Source organism: Cibotium barometz, chromosome 32 (genome assembly GCF_041138505.1).
Source record: "Cibotium barometz isolate CiBa-2024 chromosome 32, ASM4113850v1, whole genome shotgun sequence".
NCBI classification, from domain to species: Eukaryota; Viridiplantae; Streptophyta; class Polypodiopsida; order Cyatheales; family Cibotiaceae; genus Cibotium; species Cibotium barometz.
This window is the reverse complement of record NC_141077.1, coordinates 37,601,879-37,621,015: the sequence shown is the minus strand read 5'-3', so window position 1 is coordinate 37,621,015 and position 19,137 is coordinate 37,601,879. Positions and strand designations below refer to the sequence as shown.

At 45.6% G+C, this 19,137-nt stretch overlaps 1 protein-coding gene across 3 annotated transcripts in view; it reads right to left on the bottom strand.

Moving 5' to 3' along the window:
- Positions 1 to 19,137, bottom strand: part of LOC147620153 (Zn-dependent exopeptidases superfamily protein) — a 324,985-nt gene that overhangs the window by 45,140 nt on the left and 260,708 nt on the right. For all 3 annotated transcript variants that reach the window (XR_015261749.1, XM_086772348.1, XM_086772350.1), the window contains exon 15: positions 6,046 to 6,170. Coding sequence is in view for 2 of the 3 variants with exons in the window: in XM_086772348.1 (XP_086628474.1) it covers positions 6,046 to 6,170 (125 nt within the window). In the remaining variant the exon portion in view is untranslated. The remainder of the gene's footprint in view (positions 1 to 6,045; positions 6,171 to 19,137) is intronic.

The window sequence follows — 19,137 nt, the reverse complement described above, 5'->3', positions numbered from 1 at the left end:
TCAAACTCCTCTCCTGGTCTCGAAATCCCTCCAATCTGCTCTAGGCTGCCTCTTGTAAAGAGCTGTTGATCTCCCCCAAGCCCGCATCCAAGGTGCACATAGCAGAGCCTGAAATAAAATCGAGTCCCGTCCATATCTGCTCAATCCTGCTGTAGATCTCAGGGTCTTGAATGAGCCTGTCTATAATCGTAGAGTTCGCATGCCTGTCCTACCTCTCCAAGCGTCCTCTAAGGATAGAATAACTGGAGCATGATCTGAAAAAGTAGTGCCCGCCAAGATACCGATCATATGCCCCCACGGTCGCAAGCCCATTGATCCACATAAAACCTGTCAAGTCTAGAGAGGTTGAGGCTGGTGCACCTCCTATCTAACCGCGAGAAGCTAAGGCTCCTAGGGCTGCGCCCAGACTTTGGAAGATGCCAAGGGTCCTCTCCTATAAGTGCCAGTATCAACTACTCCCAGGTAGAGTACTCTACTCTTGAGACTGTGGCCCTGCCTCCTCCAAATCTGTCCTCTACTACCAGACTGTGCTCCATAAGATGGCTCTACCTCCTGCAGCGTTCTGGGCATAAACATTGAGGAAGCCCACGCAATCCTCTCCAATCATAATGGTAACCCACTATGCTCACCCAGAAACTATGACTCCTAAGCTTATCACTGCCGGTAAAAGCTACTCATTGACAGAAATACAAACTCCTCCCTACGTCCCAGAGGGGCCAAAGGACGGAGACCAAAAAGTGTGACTCCTACCTTGTAAAATCTTCCTGCAGCAGTGGGTCCGCCCCTCGAAAAGGTGGTGCTCCTAGAGGAAAAGAAGTCCCCCAACTGTAGCTCTATGAAGCTCTCCTATGAGGATGCCTCGTCTCTGAAAGCACTGAGGTCCCCCCCTAAACCCTGAATGTTCCATGAGACAATCCGCATATCAATCTTTGTGGGAGGTGGAACTATCGGAACTGCCCTCCACTTGAAGAGTCTTGCGCATCGTTTTACATGGGAATCAAAATCCGTCCGGGGGTGAAGGTGCACCAAGTGGGCGCGGATCCTGTCCTCCATGTGACGCCACTCTGTCCGAGCGCAAGAGTAGGAATACTCTGGACTCCGTGAATCACAATGGAGGTATCTATAGGGAGGGAGGGGTACTGTGACTGAGATATGCAAGAATACAAAGAGCAGCAACTCTAGGCTGTAGGCCACCGCCTCCCCGTCTTGGTCTCTATGACCAGAGCCTCCAGGCTCCATCCTAGCCAAGGGCCAGAGGTGGGTGAGCACATCGGTGATGCGAAGATCGTGAAGATGGTGTGAAAGCTCAACTGAATGTCCTTGGATGGCGGCAGCCACCGACTCTGAGTCCCACTCCGTCCCCAGGGCTCACTCAAAGGGAAAGAGAAGATCATCGCGCCACTCTCTGGCGTAGAGGATCTGGAGTGGTGAAAAACCACATAAATCCAAATGGGCGCTACGGTCTCCTTGAAAATATCTGTCCCTTCCGCCAAAAGACATGGGAAGAAACTGTAATCTTGACGGGAGGAGAGGGAGGGGGGCGGGGAAAGGGAGAGGCGCGCAGACAAAAGGAAGGGGGGGAACCCATGCAGAGGGAGAAAGGGGGTGCGCGCAGGAAAAACAGGAAAAGGGGGGGGGGGGGGGGGGGGGGGGGGGGGACAGGAAGGGGGAGGGGGTAAAGGCAGCGAAGCGAGGGGGGTTGGGCACAGGAAGAACAGGGAGGTGGGGAGGCGCTGGCGACGAAGGGAAGGGGGGGGGATGGCGGCCATAGGCGAAAATGGGGGGGGGGGGGGGGGGGGGGGGGGGTGGGGTTGCAGGCGGCGAAGGGGGGAAGAGAGGCGAAGAGAGTGGGGAAGAGCAGCCAAGGGGGCGGCGCAGGCGGCTGAGCAAAGACAAGGGGGGGAGGGCGCTGGCAGCGATGCAGAGCGGGAGGGAGGGGACCCATACTTCTAGCCTAGACCTCACTTTGCCCATCTCCACCCTTACTTCGCAGCTGTCTTCCATCATTCATGAAGAAACCCAATCCAGTTTTCCCGTGTGGGCTCACGGCCACAAAATAGGTGGTTTGATGAGGAATGCAAAGAACACACAGCTGCACCTCCAACAGGAACGGTGTGCCGGTGGATCTCTGCAAGTGAAATAAAGAGATTCTCCCACCTCCTTACCCATCGGAAAAAGTATGCAACGCAGAGTTGTACCAACTCTTGTTTAAAAAGGACAACTCAGACGCATGGTGCATTCTTGAAGAAAAGTAACCTTACACAGAATTAGTAGTTTAGTAGTGAAAGCATACTTGAGTGTGTGGGCAACGATGGTTCAAGGAAGACCAACCCACACTGGTACATATTTCAACCAGCAAAGCCATCATTGAGAAGGTGAAACTTAAGAGGAATCACACATGGAACACATTACATCTATTTCAGTACTAAGGGTGGTGGCCACACAAAATATTCAGCTAGGAGCCCCCTCTGCTGCCCCCCGCCTGCCTTCGCCTGCCCCTTTTGCTACTCCCGCCAGCCCCTTTTGCTGCCCCGCCTCCCCCTTTGCTGCCCGACCCCTGCCTTCTTCAGTCCCCACCTGCCCCTCTGCTGCCCCCGCCTGCCCCTTTGCCCTTGCTTCCCCAGCTGCTCCCCGCCTTTGCCCCCCTTCCTCTGCTCCCGTTTTCCCAGCGGATCTCATTTCCGCCAGAGGATGGAGATTGCAGGCAGACCTGACCAGTGTCGGATTTGGGTCCTGCCCATCAGAGGCCTTCTGCAGATGCCGAGACTCCAGCTGCACCTTTGCCACAGCAGACCACACAACGTTGGGTTGTGGTTAGGGATGGCAGGCACCCTTGGACCCCCGTACCTGCCCCTTCACCCACAACCCCTATGTAGCTCTTGCCTCACAGGATGTTGATCCTATTTTGGAGGATGAGGCCTTGCAGGCATATGATCTAGATCCCTCACAAGAGGATGTTGCATTACAGTTACAGGATGATTGTACCCTTGAGGATGATGTTGCACATTCGCATTGTCATGGTACCTCTCTAGTTCTGAGGACTAGCCCTGGCTTTTCCCCGGAGTGGGAGAGAGAGGTAAGGTTTACATCGTCACATTTTCCCTCCCTTACCTATGCGAGACGTACTTACGCCTCTAAAGGGGGTCCTTCGTCGACCACGAGATTTGGTCGTTCCTACTAAGTCTTTATGGAGATTGTCTCTTGGAACATTCAAGGTCTTGGGGGTTTTTTTCCGCGTCGACGGAAACAAATTGTAAAAACCCAGCTTCATTGTGCAGTCACAGGTGTACCTATGGATATATTGCTCTTGCAAGAGCATAAACTGGATGCCAGTCAGTGTGGGAGATTAGGCAAGCTTCTCTCAAGATACACCTTTTGGTCACCGGCTGTTGGTACCAAGGGTGGTGTTTGTATCTCTGTTTCAGCTTTGATCTTGCCTTGCATCATTGGACATGGTGTCATTTTGCCTGCGAGAGCGCAGTGGATCCTTCTTATGTAGGGTACTACACGCATTGGTATTCTCAACCTCTATGCTCCTAACCATAGAGGTGAGAGAATTGCCTTTCGGAAATCTCTCACTACATTGATGCCTCTTGCTGACCATTGGATTATTGGTGGGGATTTTAACATGGTTGAGATGCCAGTGGATAAAAGAGGTGGACATGAGGGCTTGGTGTATCCTCTTGAAAGAGCGTCTTGGGAGAGGTTTATACTCTCCATTCATGGTAGAGATTGTTGGCATGAGGATGACATTTTGAGGAGTCCATCCACTCTTCTTTATTCATGGTCTAACAGGAGAAGAGATGTAGGATGTATCTATGCACAGTTAGACAGATTTTATGTGGATGATTGGGTGCTTGACAGAGGTGGACATACTTTGATTGCTACAGGCACCTCCAAATCGGATCATTGCCCAGTGGTTTTATGTATCAGAGATCCGAATTGCCATGGATCAGCATCCCATGTACGCATCCCTGATCATTTGTTCTCAGATGCAGAGCTATCGCGTGGTATGCTTGATATTTGGAGATCTCATGACTTCTTACAGGCCTCTCAAAGCCTGGCCTCTGCTCTCTGTGATATTAGTGACTTTTATCACACATGTGCCCTGTCTAAGAGGCAAGAGGCCTTGGACTTAGAAAGGGCTATTAGACGTAGATTGGCTGCCTTGCAAAAAGAGCATGAGAAACATCCTCATGCTCAATGGGTTGCAAATTCTTTATGTACTGTTAGAGCAGAACTTCATCACTCTCTTGAGCAGCGCGTAGAGTATCGTTTCCATGCCCAGTAATCCTTTTGGACACAGATGGGTGGCAGATGTAACAAACACTTCTTTGCTTCTCACGGCCCATCTCATGCCAAAGATAGTGTCAGGCAGTTGCAGGATTCACATGGCACTCTTCACTCAGATCCTCGTACGGTTAGAAAGATTGCCACCATCTATTGCCAGCTTCTTAGTGCTGAGCCGCATTTTGATTTAAGACACATGGCACAGAGGAAGGTTTGGAATGCATTGGCACATTTGATCATCACTGAGGAGATGTGTGCCCCTCTGGATGCCCCTTTTTCTATGCAGGAGTTTAGTCATGCTCTTCATGCCTTACCTCATGGTAAGTGTCCAGGGGAGGATGGCCTCTCCCCTATATTTTTCATTACTTTTTGGCATGAGATTGGAGCTGAGATCACATCGGCTTTGCAGGAGATGTGGGACACAAGTTCTATGCCTTCTTCTCTCACTAAGGGGCTTATTTATCTTATTCCTAAGAGCAGGGATAAGACATTGATTGGCAAGTGGAGACCTATCACCTTACTTGTGACTGCCTATAAGATTCTTGCTAAGGCAGTGAGCATTAGGTTGCAGCCAATTTTGCAGGATGTTATTCATGATACCTAGAATGGATTCTTACACGGAAGGAGCATCTTTGATAACATTTTCTCATTTTGGGAGGCCGTCGAATGGGCTAAAGCGAGTAATCAGCCCTTAGCCATTCTACTCTTGGATTTTGAGAAGGCCTATGATAGAGTGAACTAGGACTTCCTTGAGGGTACTCTTAGTCATATGGGCTTCTCTCACAGATGGATCAAGGGAGTTTCATGCATGTATCGTGATGCCCACAGTACAACAGGAGAGTTCTTGCTTGCGGTGATAGAGGAGAGCGGTAGATTTCTCGCAATCATAGTTGCAGAGGCCATGAGCATCTTCCTCCGCTCCACTGCTGGTATTTCAGGATTGAGGTTGCCTCTTCGTAGTCAAGAGGAGTTGGTTGACTCTGAGTTAGCTGATGACACAGCCCTGTTTTTGGAGGCTTCACATATATGCTTATGTTCCTTCCGAGTAGCACTAGAGGAGTTCTGTTTGGCAGCAGGGGCACTCATTAATTGGCACAAATATGTTGGTTTTTGGGTTAGTGATCTACCGAGAATTGATTGGGGTGCAGAGCTTGGTTTTACTTGGATCAGCAAAGGATGCACTACTAGATATTTGGGATGCCAAGTTGAGATTGATATTTCTCCTTGACATCAGTTGGGAGATTATTGCCAGTATTATAGCATGGCAGATCTGGGAGCTAGATGCACGGAGGCTATTGAGGGTGTCCAGATTTTTGGGTCTCACTGCATTAGTACTATATGAGGTGATATCATCCACACTCTTATGGCTACTTGGGCTCGCATTCAGGGGCCCTCTCGTTCTGCGCAGGCGAAGCGTGTGATATTTATGCGAGAATGGGACCATGGCATCTTCTTTTTCTCTAGTACCACAAGTCTTACATACATCATGATGCTCCTCAGTCGTTGAAATCACCTTACATATTGGGGTGATTCTATTCTTTTCTGGCTTATAGCTGTGATTGTTGTATGTTTTTCTCATACTTAATAGAAGTCTCTTTCTGGAAAAAAAAAAAAGTCAATCTAAGACACCCAAAAGTGATGAGGCACACGTAATCAAGGCATAGTTCCTAGGGCTGTGCTTCTAAAAGAAAAACAAAATTTGGCACTTAGATCATGAGCTTGATTATTTTTAGAGGAGAAACATCTAGAACTTACCAAGAGGCTGAGGCACAGACCCGCTCATGCCCATCTTCTCTTCAAGTGTTTGCCAGAAAATGCCGCCAAAATATAAAGAAAGCAATATAGGGAAAGCCAAACTTAAAATATATATTGAAAATAACCTGCAAAAACCATAGTTATAATGAAATTAATTATTTAGTTAAATAAGCCACAAAACATTTTCACTGACTGTGTTGCTGCTAGAGGTTGGGAACATTAGAGTATATGATCTTAAGATACAGAAAAATAGAAACATTTCAGACCCTTACATCCCCTTATTGAATGAGAGTTTATTGTGCATGCAAACAAAGAATCAAATAATGAAAATTTATGCCCCAAAAAACGCGTGGTGTGTCAACCATTTTTTGTCCTTGAATTAACCATATTAAGGTATGTAAACCAGCTACCCTAAGACAACAAGTGTGTCCCCTACCAATCAATGTCTAATTTGAGGTAGCAAACTTACACTGCCTCGAATGTTAATGGGTCCTTGATCAACTTATGCATATCTAAATTTCTTGCAAACAAGCCAAAAAACATCCATTGCACTTTCATGCTTGGGTTTACACCTAATTAGTGTGTATAAGGCCACTTTTATAAGAAAATCAATAGTTAAGCCCCAATATCCTCATTTGAAGACCGCATGAGCTTGACTGACACCAATTGACTTATGGCTCAATGCCAGCATGTGGCATACACGAATGGAAAAATATATATACAATGCTCACATGGCATGTAAGAAGATGCAAAGAACAAAAGTAAATGATTTTTCTGACTTTCTAACAACAAACGTCAGCCGGTACTGGAGTAGCAAATCAGTCTATGCTTGCACGGTTTCGCCTCATCGGAGATGAGGAACTCTGGTGGAAACAGTGGTGTCGTGACAAGGAAGTCACCGAGCATTCTCAAACGTGGGAAGACATCAAGCAGGCAGTGAAGGAAAGATATCTTCCCCCCATCCCATGAATCCATAAAGATGAATGAGTTTTTTAGTCTTAGGCAGTGCAACTTAACTCTTGAGGACTACTATTCCAAATTTATCACTCTTCGGAAGTATGCCCCAGCTATGACTACTTCCCAGCAAGTGGCTCATTTCTGCCAAGGGTTAAATGAACCCTTAGACTCCCGCCTTGGAGCAATGAGGCCAAGCACATTACAGGATGCTCTCATACGAGCAAAGCCCCTTGTGACTCCCCTTCCTCACCTTCCGGCCGTGGCACCCTGATGATGATAAAATCAGCAAGGTCATATGACTCCAGCACCGACTCCATCATGACCTTCCAGATGCCGTAATTGGACCCGTCCAATTGACGATCCACTGGGAACGTGGGGAGAGTATTTTGAGCTGGGTAATGAGCAAACTCATGGCCACTTTAGAGTCATTAGGAATTTATGATGGAATCCTTGGGATGGATTGGTTAATTGCAAACAAGCTAGCATTCATTGTAACCAGGGGAGTATCACTTTTGAAAATGAGCATGGCCAAGTAATATCTGTTCAGAGATAACAGGAAAACCTAAATCTAGGGTAGTCAAGGCAAAACATCTTCTCAAGGGAACACGTAAGGGTCAGCAAGTTTTCTTAGTCAAGCTCAACAAAGCCATTGAACCTAGTATGGAGACAGAACCCTCTTGGCTCCAAGAATTCTCTGACATCTTCCCTGACGAGCTTACAGGGCTACCACCTCCTCGAGAAGTCGATCATGAAATCGAGGTGATCCCTGGAGCTAAACCCGTCTCAAAGACACCCTATAAAATTTCCCTTCCTGAAGCCATTGAACTTAAAGAGCAACTTTCCCAACTCATTGAGCAAGGATTCGTACGCCCGAGTAGCTCTCCTTGGGGGGCACCTGTTCTTTTCCAAAAAAGGAAGGACGGAACTCTCCGCCTCTGCATAGATTATTGAGGACTAAATCAAGTCACTGTCAAGAATAAGTACCCTATCCCTCGCATCGACGAACTTCTCGACAGGCTTCATGGGACCAAAGTCTTCTCAAAAATAGATTTGAGGTCTGGTTACTATCAGATCAAAGTCAAGGAAGCAGATATACCCAAGATAGCCTTCAATACCTGTTATGGCCACTATGAGTTTACTGTAATGTCATTCGGGTTAACCAATGCTCCTGCAACCTTCAACCGCCTAATGCAAGATATATTCCGTCCTTACTTGGATGAATTTGTGCTTGTTTTCTTTGATGACATCTTAATCTACTCCAAATCAATGGAAGAGCATGAGGAGCATGTGCGTAGAGTTCTGCAATTGTTGCGCAAACACAAACTCTATGCCAAGAAGGGCAAATGTACCTTCTTTACTCATCAAATTGAGTATCTTGGATTCATCGTCTCCAAAGATGGCATTTCAGTAGACCCCGCCAAGATCAAGGATATTCTGGAGTGGCCACCCCCTAAATCAATTCGTGAAGTTCGTGGGTTTTGGGGAATCACGGGATGGTACAGGATTTTTATCAAAGATTATGCCTTGGTAGCTGCACCTTTGACGGATCTTCTTAAGAAGGATTGCAAAATAGTGTGGCTGCCAATCCATCAAAACAGTTTTGATCAGCTCAAGGTCATTATTACTTTTGCCCCAGTCCTGAAACTTCCTGATTTCGCCAAGGAATTTGGAGTGGTTACTGATGCTAGTAGTCTAGCACTTGGTGGTGTCTTAGGTCAAGAAGGAAGACCAGTCGCTTATACTTCCCGCAAGCTGAAGCAATATGAAGCAAATTATGCCACCCATGATTTGGAGCTCTTAGCAGTTGTTCATTGCCTCAAATTATGGAGACATTATCTCTTGGGGGGCAAATTCCAGCTTGTAACTGACCACAAAAGTCTAAAGTGGATCTTCACCCAGCCTAACCTCGACATGCGGCAAAGGAGATGGATTGAAATTCTACAAGAATATGACTTCGACATCAAATTCCGCCCTGGGAAAGATAATGTGGTAGCAGATGCACTTAGCCGCAAATCTTTCTTGAGTGCAATTTCAATGCCAAATAATCCCATACTGGTCAAGGTGGAAGAAGTCTCATCTCATGATCCAGATTATCAGAGGATGATGAAGTTAGTAGAAGAAGGGGAAAATTCAGAGAAAGAGAAGAATCTAATCAAGGGATACTCCACTCATGAAGGAAGCCTCTACTTCAATCACAGGCTATGTATCCCTAAGGATCCTGCTTTAAAGAAACTAATCCTCCATGAAGCTCATGACAGTCCTACCGCAGGACACCCAAGCTATGCAAAAACATTAAATGCCGTAAGAAGGAGCTTTCATTGGGCAGGCTTGAAAAATGATGTCCTTCGGTACTTGAAGCAATGTCTCTCATACCAAAGGATCAAAGCTGAAAGAGTCAAGATGCCTGGAAAACTTCAACCCTTAGATATTCCCCAAATGAAGTGGGAGTGCATTAGTATGGATTTTGTCACAAGTCTCTCCCCACTGTTCAAGGAGGATATGACTCCATCCTGGTAGTAGTGGACTTACTTACCAAAGTAGCTCACCTTATACCAGCGAAGAAAACCTTCAAAGCTTCTGATGTTGCTCGAATATTCATCAAAGAAGTCCTCAAACTTCATGGTCTCCCAAAAAGGATAGTAAGTGATCGGGATTCTGACCTCACTTCAAAGTTCTGGCATTCCTTATTTCAAGCCCTGGGAACTCAACTTTGCTTTAGCACAGCCTATCATCCAGAGACCGATGGCCAGACTGAGAGAGTCAATCAAGTAATTGAAGACATTCTCAGAGCATACTGTGGACGGGAACCAAGAAGGTGGATTCAATACCTTCCTCTGGTAGAATTTGCCTACAACGCATCTTATCATCAAAGCATAGGAATGTCACCGTTCAAAGCACTCTATGGGCAAGAATGCTTGTCTCCTCTAAATTTCTCTGATCCGACCATAAGAGTTGAGGCATCCAGGAAAATGCTCGAAGAGATGGAGGAACAAACCAAGGCAATCCAAAAGGATATTAAAGCTGCCCAAGATCGACAAAAGCATTATGCTGACACCAAGAGGTCTAAAAGGATCTTCAAGGAAGGAGACAGAGTTCTTCTACGAGTGCGACCCAAACGAAGTTCTCTATCACTTGGGAAATATAAGAAACTCAGCCCTAGGTGTTGTGGTCCCTATATAGTTATCAAGTGTCTAGGTAAAAGTGCCTATAAACTCCAGCTTCCAACCCATATCAAAGTCCACAATGTATTTCATGTAAGTTTGTTAAAACCATATGTACCCAGTCTCGATCATATTCTTGATGATGAACAAGTTGTAATCCCTACTCAAGGAGTCCTTGAATTACAGCCCAATAGCATCATAGATTCTAGGGAAAGGCAACTCCGAAATAGAACTCTTGTAGAACATCTAGTACAGTGGAATGAAGAAGATGCAACTTGGGAAGATGAAGCTACACTCTTAAGGGATTATCCCCAATTCATGACGAGATGAGGACATCTCGATTTCTTCAAGGGGGGAAGGATGTCACATACCCATCTTCACTAATAAAGAAATGTTCATGTAATAGATAAATTTATGAGTTTTTATGGTATAAAAATCAATGATTTTATTATTTAAGTCATTTCTACTTAGAATCTTCAAATTTTGAGCCCAAATTTGGAATCTGCGCGCGATTTTACCCTAATATAGGATTTTACAGCATCCAAAACGGACACCGGATCAAGCTTATACGTAAATTTTAGTCATTTTAGTTAAAAAGCGACGACCTATAAACCTTAATAAATGCACGACCGGGCGTCCGATTCACGAACGGTCTGAACCCCAACGACCAGGAGAATCTCCCAGACAAAAAAAAAAATCGCCTCCGGGGCGGTCCGGCACGCAAATCGAGACGTGCGTCCCAAATTTGGGTATCCCGCCCCAAAAATTTGGGCCGTACACACTTACTAGGGCGCCCGTACGATGGCCACACAAGAATCAAAGTACGGCCGTCCACTGTGTGTCCACACGTACGCTACGTGGACACCCATGCTGTCCCAGACCAGATAAGGTACATGCGTACCACTCCTTTCCCTGGCAACTGACACCGTACCTTTCCCCTAGACCCATGTAGGCCACTGATCCATAGCTTTTGACGGTACACCGTCTTTTCGTCCTTGCTATGCGCAGCGGCCGTACCCTGCCCCTCAGCTATATAAACCCTCGGGATGCTCCACAGGCGGCACGCATTTCTGTGTAGCATATGCCCTATTGTACCGCCGTCCGTACCTACGCTGTGTACTTGTTGCGGTACAGCCACCTCTCTCACACCCCCTCTTTTGCCTCTTTTCAGATAAGCCAATCTTCCTCCATCCCCCTCTTGCTAAGAGGCAGTGTCCTTAACCCCCTCCCCCCCCCGTGTGAATAGACTTACAGCAGCCCTCAGTCCTTCTCTCCTTTTGCAAAACGTTTTTGCCTTAAGGACACCTCACAATCCCCCCCCCCCATTTGCGTAGACTTTAATAAGGGATTTTTGCCTTAAGAAAGGGTTCGTGCGCTATAGTCTTTTGCTTGTACGATGAGCAAACGAATCCCGAATTGAGATCCGACTGAAGCGTTTCGATCGCGGCAACGAGCTCTACAAGTCGATATCCAAGATGGCCCCATCCCGGAAACGTCAGAATATTGCCCAAAGAGGAGCACGCAACAACAAGATTAGGGAAGATGCCCCGATGCGGCTCCAACCCTCCCTTTACAAGCTCCTCAAGGAAATGGTGGCCAGGTTAGCTCGGTTATATTTTAAAGAAGAGTTTTTTTTATTAGTGCTAATAAATGTGTATCTTTTCCTTTTAAAAATAATGTCATAAAATTGTATGAAGTTATGAATTGTGTGATGCTGTATTCAATAAATTGCATTGAAAGTGTTATCTTTAAAGAGTGCAAGTTTTTCCTGGCTTCAACACTAACTCCGTTCCGTGCTTGTGTAGCTGGGCGACGTTGTTAGCAAAGCCCGGGAATGGCCCAAGGTATCCCTCATACCATTGGGAGAATAAGGTTCGCCGATTGAGACGAGAGGTTATGATGCTGCCTAGTTCTGAGAGCCCAAGCTAGTGCGGTAAATAAGCCCACCCTAGTGTGCAGACATCCCTCTGAGGGGCGGAAGGATTGAGCGATGGAGCCTGAGAGGACGACAGGCCGGCTTGAGTCCTCGCCAGCGGCCGACGATGAGGTGTATGGTCCCGTAGGGTTCTGCCCGGCATGTAGAGGCTGGAAGGCCGAATTCTAGATCATCGGCAGAATAAAGGAAAAGAATAAGAGAGCCAGTTTCGCTTGTATGGAATTGATTCATGTATCAACTTTTTATATATATATCTTGTCTTTGGCATGATTGTATTGTGTAAAAAGGCTGTTTTAACAAATCTTGTGAAAAGGACCGTAATTAAGGAACATGTTTATTTATGTCAAACAGTGTGGTAGGATTAATTAGAAAACAAATTGACGCGTGAGTAGGATGGAAAGTGGGAGGATGGAATGCCCCAATGGCACCATCCTACGGACGGGTGGACCCGATTAGTCAGGTAGCTTTCCAACAGATTAAGTGAAAGCCCTACGCTAGATAATTAGGTTCGAAGACAAGGTCAGCGGCTGTGCCTTGCATGGATGAGGAAAAAAGCGTTGCCTCTAGAAATCAAGTCTAGTAGTTGCCCAATTTATGATAAATTATCCTATGGGTGATTTGACTTTTAGAAGATCACGCTTCCCCTGTGGGATAGGACTAGGTGTTACCTATGAATCGTATCCTTGAATCTCTACACAGTCAAGGTGTCAATAAATAGGAAATTTTCTCCAAGTTAAGACTTAGTGGACTATCTTAAGTGTTTCTCCTATTTTAGAAGGGGGGAACCTTACACACTGACTCGATATTTCTGACTTGGATGCAAAAGGGCAACTGGGGGTCTCTTCTGTAAACCGTATGTTGGGCGAGTTGAGTTGGCCCATATTGAGCTAGACGGCCATCTATGACTAATAGTATCCTTCAGTCGATGTGTACAGCTTTCTAACTGTTAAATCCATGTATGTGGCGTGAGTGTAGCTGCTAAGATCCTTTTTGCATAGATGTAAAGCATGCAATATAACACCTTAAAATTGCTTGCTTCATCTTGTTACAAGACTAAGAATTAAATGGACATTCCTCCAAAAAGATATAGTAAAGCTACAGAGCACATTCTGTATCGCTCCATGACTTTGAAGCAAGACTCGACAAATAAATTACTATGGAGTACAAGCTGCTCCTTAATGTAAGAGGCCTCCTAGGCATGTCCAACCAAGATCTGTTAAACACAATCCAACACAAGACTAGAGAAAACCAAATAGAAGGGGTGCAGGCAAGCTCACCACCAAACCGTAGGATCACCAACCCCTCAGCCAAGGGCTAAGGTCCCACACCACTAGCACCTGCCCATAGGGCCCCTCAGCAAGACTGTCTCTGATCTGCCATGTCCACGGCAAGAATAGAAAGTCTCGTCTAGGTACACACCCATCAGAACTGCACCACACAACTGACTCCCAACTAATAAACCAAGGTATGACTTACATAGAGATTATTGCCACTATAAATAACTAATGTGCTATAGATAGCCAGTAGCCTAGTTTATTAATTCTCAACCTTAGCCTAGTGTATCTGCATGCTATCTTCTAATCCCACGGCCCCCTAACCCTACTAGATTAGGCTTGCTAATCCGAAGATTAGCTCCTGTACATAACATAATTCCCCTCATACGTTTCCACTCTTGGAAACAAAATCTGTCTAAGAAAGAAATCCAAGGTACCTATGCTCTATAATAGCAACTGTCTGCCAAGTTGAGTCCTCCTTTGCCCAATCTTTCTACTTAAATTTATACTCAAGGATCAACCTATTCCTAAGTTGCCTTTGCTTGAAATCAATCATAGCTTCTCCTTCATGAACAAGCCCTCAACCTCAACAAGTTCCTAAGGAGTCACAATGCTATCCTCAGCTCCCAGCATCCCTTTCAATCTGCTAACATGAAAGACTTGATCAACTTTCACATTCTAAGGCAGTTCTAGTCTATAAGCTACCTCTCCGATCTTTTTAAGGATCCGGGAAGGGGCACAATACCTAGGGGATAACTTCCCAACCTTCTCTGTCCGTAATGTCTCTAAACTCATGATTATTCGCAAATACACCAGCGTTCCCTTGGGTAACTCCCTCGGCAAACGTTGCCTATCCACATAAAACTGTGCTCTATCCTCAACACTCTTGATAGAATCTCTAGCTCTAGTTAACAGCTCCTGCATATTTGCCAAGAAATCTCTAGCCGAGTCGTTTTAAATACCCTTCAGTCCCATAACTACCGGAGATCTAGGTTGGTATCCGTACATCAGCAAAAATAGACTGCAGCTAGTGGCCACATGCTTAGCACCCTTTTTTTTTTTTTTGGAAAAACGATCCTTCTATTAGTTAATGAGAAAACGCCATAAGGTTACAAAGCTCACCTCACAAGGAGGGATAATAAACACAGTGAACACCGGAGCTCCACCCCCGTGGCTGGCCGCTCTCTGGGGGGGGGGCTACCTAGTAGTACATGCTGGAGGTGAGAAGAGCCAAACTGGAGGCCTGTAGTGCCAAGTGACATCCTCGCCCCTCGCGATGAGGAAAGGACCAGGCTGCCAAGTGCGGAGGAACGCCTTGCGGCGGCCTCTCATGCGATCCGAGTCGCCCTGAAGTTTCCCCCAGTGTCCTCTCAAGGAGTGAATGATGTCCACCCAGAGGGCCTGTATGACCTCCGCCGGTGGAGTCGCCTGGCGGTCTATGGCCTCCCTGCATCGGGCTCTCCATATGTGCCAAGCCGTCATGCTGCTGATCATCTCCCATCTGTGCCCGTCCCCCTCCTGGGAGACTGCCGAAGAGAAGTCTGGCGTCGGAACCACCGCCATCGCCCTGTCAGAGACCTCGATGGTCACACTGCCAGGGACGTCCTTGTATCCAAGGGCCGGGCCGCTGTCCGTGGCCATCATCTCACCTGGCGAGCCTGCAAAAAACCATCCTGAGAGCGCGCTGCCAGACCTGCTCATGCTTAGCACCATTATGGACTCAACCATCTGCATGTACCTCTCCAGTCTGATCGTCTCTTGGAGACGTATGCATATGCCATAAAGCATATGCTCCAAAACCTAATTCACCCTTCTCCGTCTGCCCCGTCAGACTGAGGATTACCAGAGGAACTCCAAGTTTTGGAAGACTAGCTATCAAAAGTGTCCAGTAAACTTCAAGTCCCTATCACTCACTATGTCACAAGGTAAACCATAAAACCTGAAAAGCTGCTCAACAAATTGCTGTGCTAATTTAGGAGCTGTTATTGTTTTCCTTGTGGGTAAAAATCTTGCCATCTTTATCAATCTGTCTACCACCACCCAAATGGCATCATGCCCTGTGCGAGTGTGTGGTAAACCAATGATAAAATCCATGGAAATACTCTCCCATTTACTATATGATATCTCCATAGGATGTAGCAGTCCTCCAGCCATAAGACGCTTAGCCTTATTCACCTAACACTCACGACACGTTACCACATAGTCCTGGACTTTTTCCCTCAACTTGGGCTAGTAGAACATCTGTTTCACCAAATCATAGTCACTCTATACCCAGCTGACCTCTTGTAGGAGCCTCATGAGACGACAGTCATAAAGAATCCTCCTAATATCAGAACTATCCGATACGCAAACTCTATCATTTCAGAACAGCCACCCATTCCAAATAAAAAGCTAACCTCTAGTCATCTTGATAGGAGGAATGATCCCTCAGCTCTGGTTTGTAATAATGGATCTCCCTGCCTGAACCTGCTGCCAAAGCCAACCAAAATAACTATCGGTCTCACATAGCCCTCACAAAGAATCATAAAGGTCAGCTTGAATCTCGGTGAAACTCAAAAAATTCACCTCCCTGATCTAACTCAATGCATCTGCAACCCTGTTCAAGCTACCCTTCTTTCTGTATCAAAATCTTGCATCAACTTTGCCCATTGTGCCTTCTTCCCCCTCTATCAAGACAACAAATTCGGATCCATACATGTAATGTCTCCAAATTTTCAATGCGTGAATAACAACATATAACTCTCTCCTTAGTATGCCACATCTGACTTGGGTATCATCAAGCATCTTGTTCTCAAAAGCCACAAGTCGGCCCTCCTGGAATAAGGCAGCCCTGATCGCGAAATCATTGGCATTAGTCTCAACCATGAATGGTTTGCCAAGATCACGTATGGCGGCGAGAGCTAGTGTATCTCTCACCATCAACTTGATTCTTTTAAAAGACTGATCAAGCCTCTCATTCTAGTGTCAGACTCTTGTCCACATTCTTTGAGAAGGTTAGAAAGGGGAGCCGTTGCGTCTGAATGCTCCCTCACTGATTTTTTAAGAAAGACAGTGAATCCTCAAAAGAAACGAACCTGTCTAATAGTTCAACGTACTAGCCAATCCAAAACCTTTTGGATCGGCTCAAGATCTATGCTCATTCCATCTCTGAAAACCCAATGACCTAGGTATGTGATTTCCTTGCAAAAGAATTCACACTTAGAGAGTTTTGCATATAGTTGTTCATGCCTTAGAATCCCCAAGTCATGCCTGAGGTGCTCTACATGCTCCTCCAAAGCACAGCTATATATCAAAATATCATCTAAGAATACCACAACGAATTTCCCTAAACAATCCCGAAAGAGATCGTTCATCATCTGCTAAAAAGTAGCAACAGCATTCGTGAGCCCAAAAGGTAATACTAGAAACTCGTAATGACCATATATTATTCGAAAACTAATTTTAAAAACATTCTCCTCGGCTATCCTGATCTAATGATAACCTGTACGACGATCGATCTTCGTAAAATACTTGGCTCCTTGGAGCCTATCAATCAGATTGTCCGCTCTATTCTTGATTGTAGCTTTGTTCAATTTTTTATTGTTGACATACATCCTCCAAGTTCCGTCTTTTTTATGCTTTAAGAGCACTCGCATTCCCCAAGGAGATTTACTTGGCAAATATGTCCCATCCTAAGATATTTAGACAACTATCGAACAATCTCATCCTCTTCCAGCTGGCTCATCCTGTAAGGTGTAATACTCACACGTTGAGACCCTAGATTCAACGCAATCCTATGGTCAACGGATCGACTGGGCAGTAATCCATGAGGTAACTCTACAAGGAAAACATCAACAAACTCTGCTTTAATGTTTTCTAACTCTCGCATCTCCCAAATATCCAACTCTCTTGATTTAAAATTAGAGATAACATAAAATGAAAGAGGATCAAAAACAAAACACTTAATAATCACAATACGAACTCTGTATAATATTATGAAGTTATGTAGAGTTTACAAGAGTAGAGGGTGGGGCTCCAAAACACTCTTGAGACTAACTGCAACATCTTCCAGTAAACATACATGAAAATCATGGTTATGAAACCATTCCTTACCTATAAATAATGTCTACCCTATAAGATTCATCAACAAAAGAGCTATTGTATAACTCTCGATAGATATAGGTAAGTGGGTCACACATTTGTCCCAGATCTGTGCATGCCCCGTAGCCAGGTTTACACAGAAGACAGAAGACGTGATCACTTGGTCGGGTCTCCACTCCCAACTTCTACACCAATTTGGCATTAATAAAATTGTGAGTGCTACGAGGATCAAAAAGGATGTGTACAGTTTTCCCCAACACTAATCCATAAAGAAGCGAGAGCATCCAATGGATGGTAATACTGCGGTTAGGTAAACCCACGGAGGCCTCCACAATGTCAAGAGAGCCATCTCATCAAGAAGAAAGCCAGCAGCAAGTTGTGGGAGTACAAAGCCTCCAAAGTGACACACCTAAATAAAATACACTTCCACCAAGCACAGAAGAGCTCCTCAAGGTAAATGAAGACACAGCTTGGAACAAAAAAAGAGAAGCCCAAAGAAGGTCTCTCAAATTTGGCAAGAATGTTCTTCGGTCCAAGAAAGAAAGAAAGAAAAAAAGACCACGGCATAGGTGTTCTTGGCACTCATTGTTCTTCCCGCCTATGGACATCATGGCTGGAGGTGGATCGCATCATTCCACATCGTCCAGGAGGCACGAGCTGCTAAAACAACCTGCGGCAGTTGCTGCATGGGCATCATCACGATCAGAAGAGGGCGGGGGAGCTCGCATTCTAGAACCCCCACCCGATGGGATACAGGGCATAGTTACCACGGAACGTCGTTCCGCCTTCCTGGAACGCCGGAACGCCGTTCCGGGCGAAGGCACGTTCCCGGAACGTCGGAACGTTCCAAAAAATAATAATAATAATAATAATAATAATTTTGGTGTGTGTTTTGCTTGCAGAAATGTATGTTCATGTCTTGGGGGAGCAAATATTATGAAGCATATTTGGCTATCCGTATACAAAAAGTTACATTTTTTTGTGTCATATGCTGTCATGTCATATGACGTGGCGTTCTGCGACGTTCCCGTTCCCGCTCCCGTTCCCGGAACGTTCCCGTTCCGCGGTAACTATGATACAGGGAGCCGTATAACGGGAAACTGTCACGCGCAGTTTTGAATCGAAGGTCAGGTAGGAAACTCCCAACCCGATAACCGAAATAAGACTCCAGAAAAGTCGTCGGTGAAGAAAGATGTAAAGAAGCAAGAAGAAAAGATGAAGAAGAAAGAAAGAAAGAAGAAACGAGACATTAGGTGGAGAAGAAGGTGATAAACTAGACAAGTGAGCTGGAGGTGAAGCGTAAGTGGGAGATTTGTTAGTAGATGTGGATGGATGTGAAGGGCTTTTGAGTTGCCTAATTCCTGAAGTGAAGTAGAGATATCGTGCATTGAGAGCTCAACAGGGTAGGCAACATATAGTAGATTTGCCATTTAAGGCCATGGCTGATATATGTTACTGCACTCTGATATAAAGTAAAATGATACCCACAGAGTGATATACAGTGCTTTGCACACTAGTGAGATATGCACTAGTGTCATTTACTTTTACCATGCTGACTCAATAAACGATACCATGGTGTTGGAGATAATGGTAGAATTAGTGGGGATATCCAACCCTTCAATTGTAGTCATTTCTACAAAGCCTTCTTCACATGAGAAGTTTTGTGAATGTTGGAGTAGCGTAC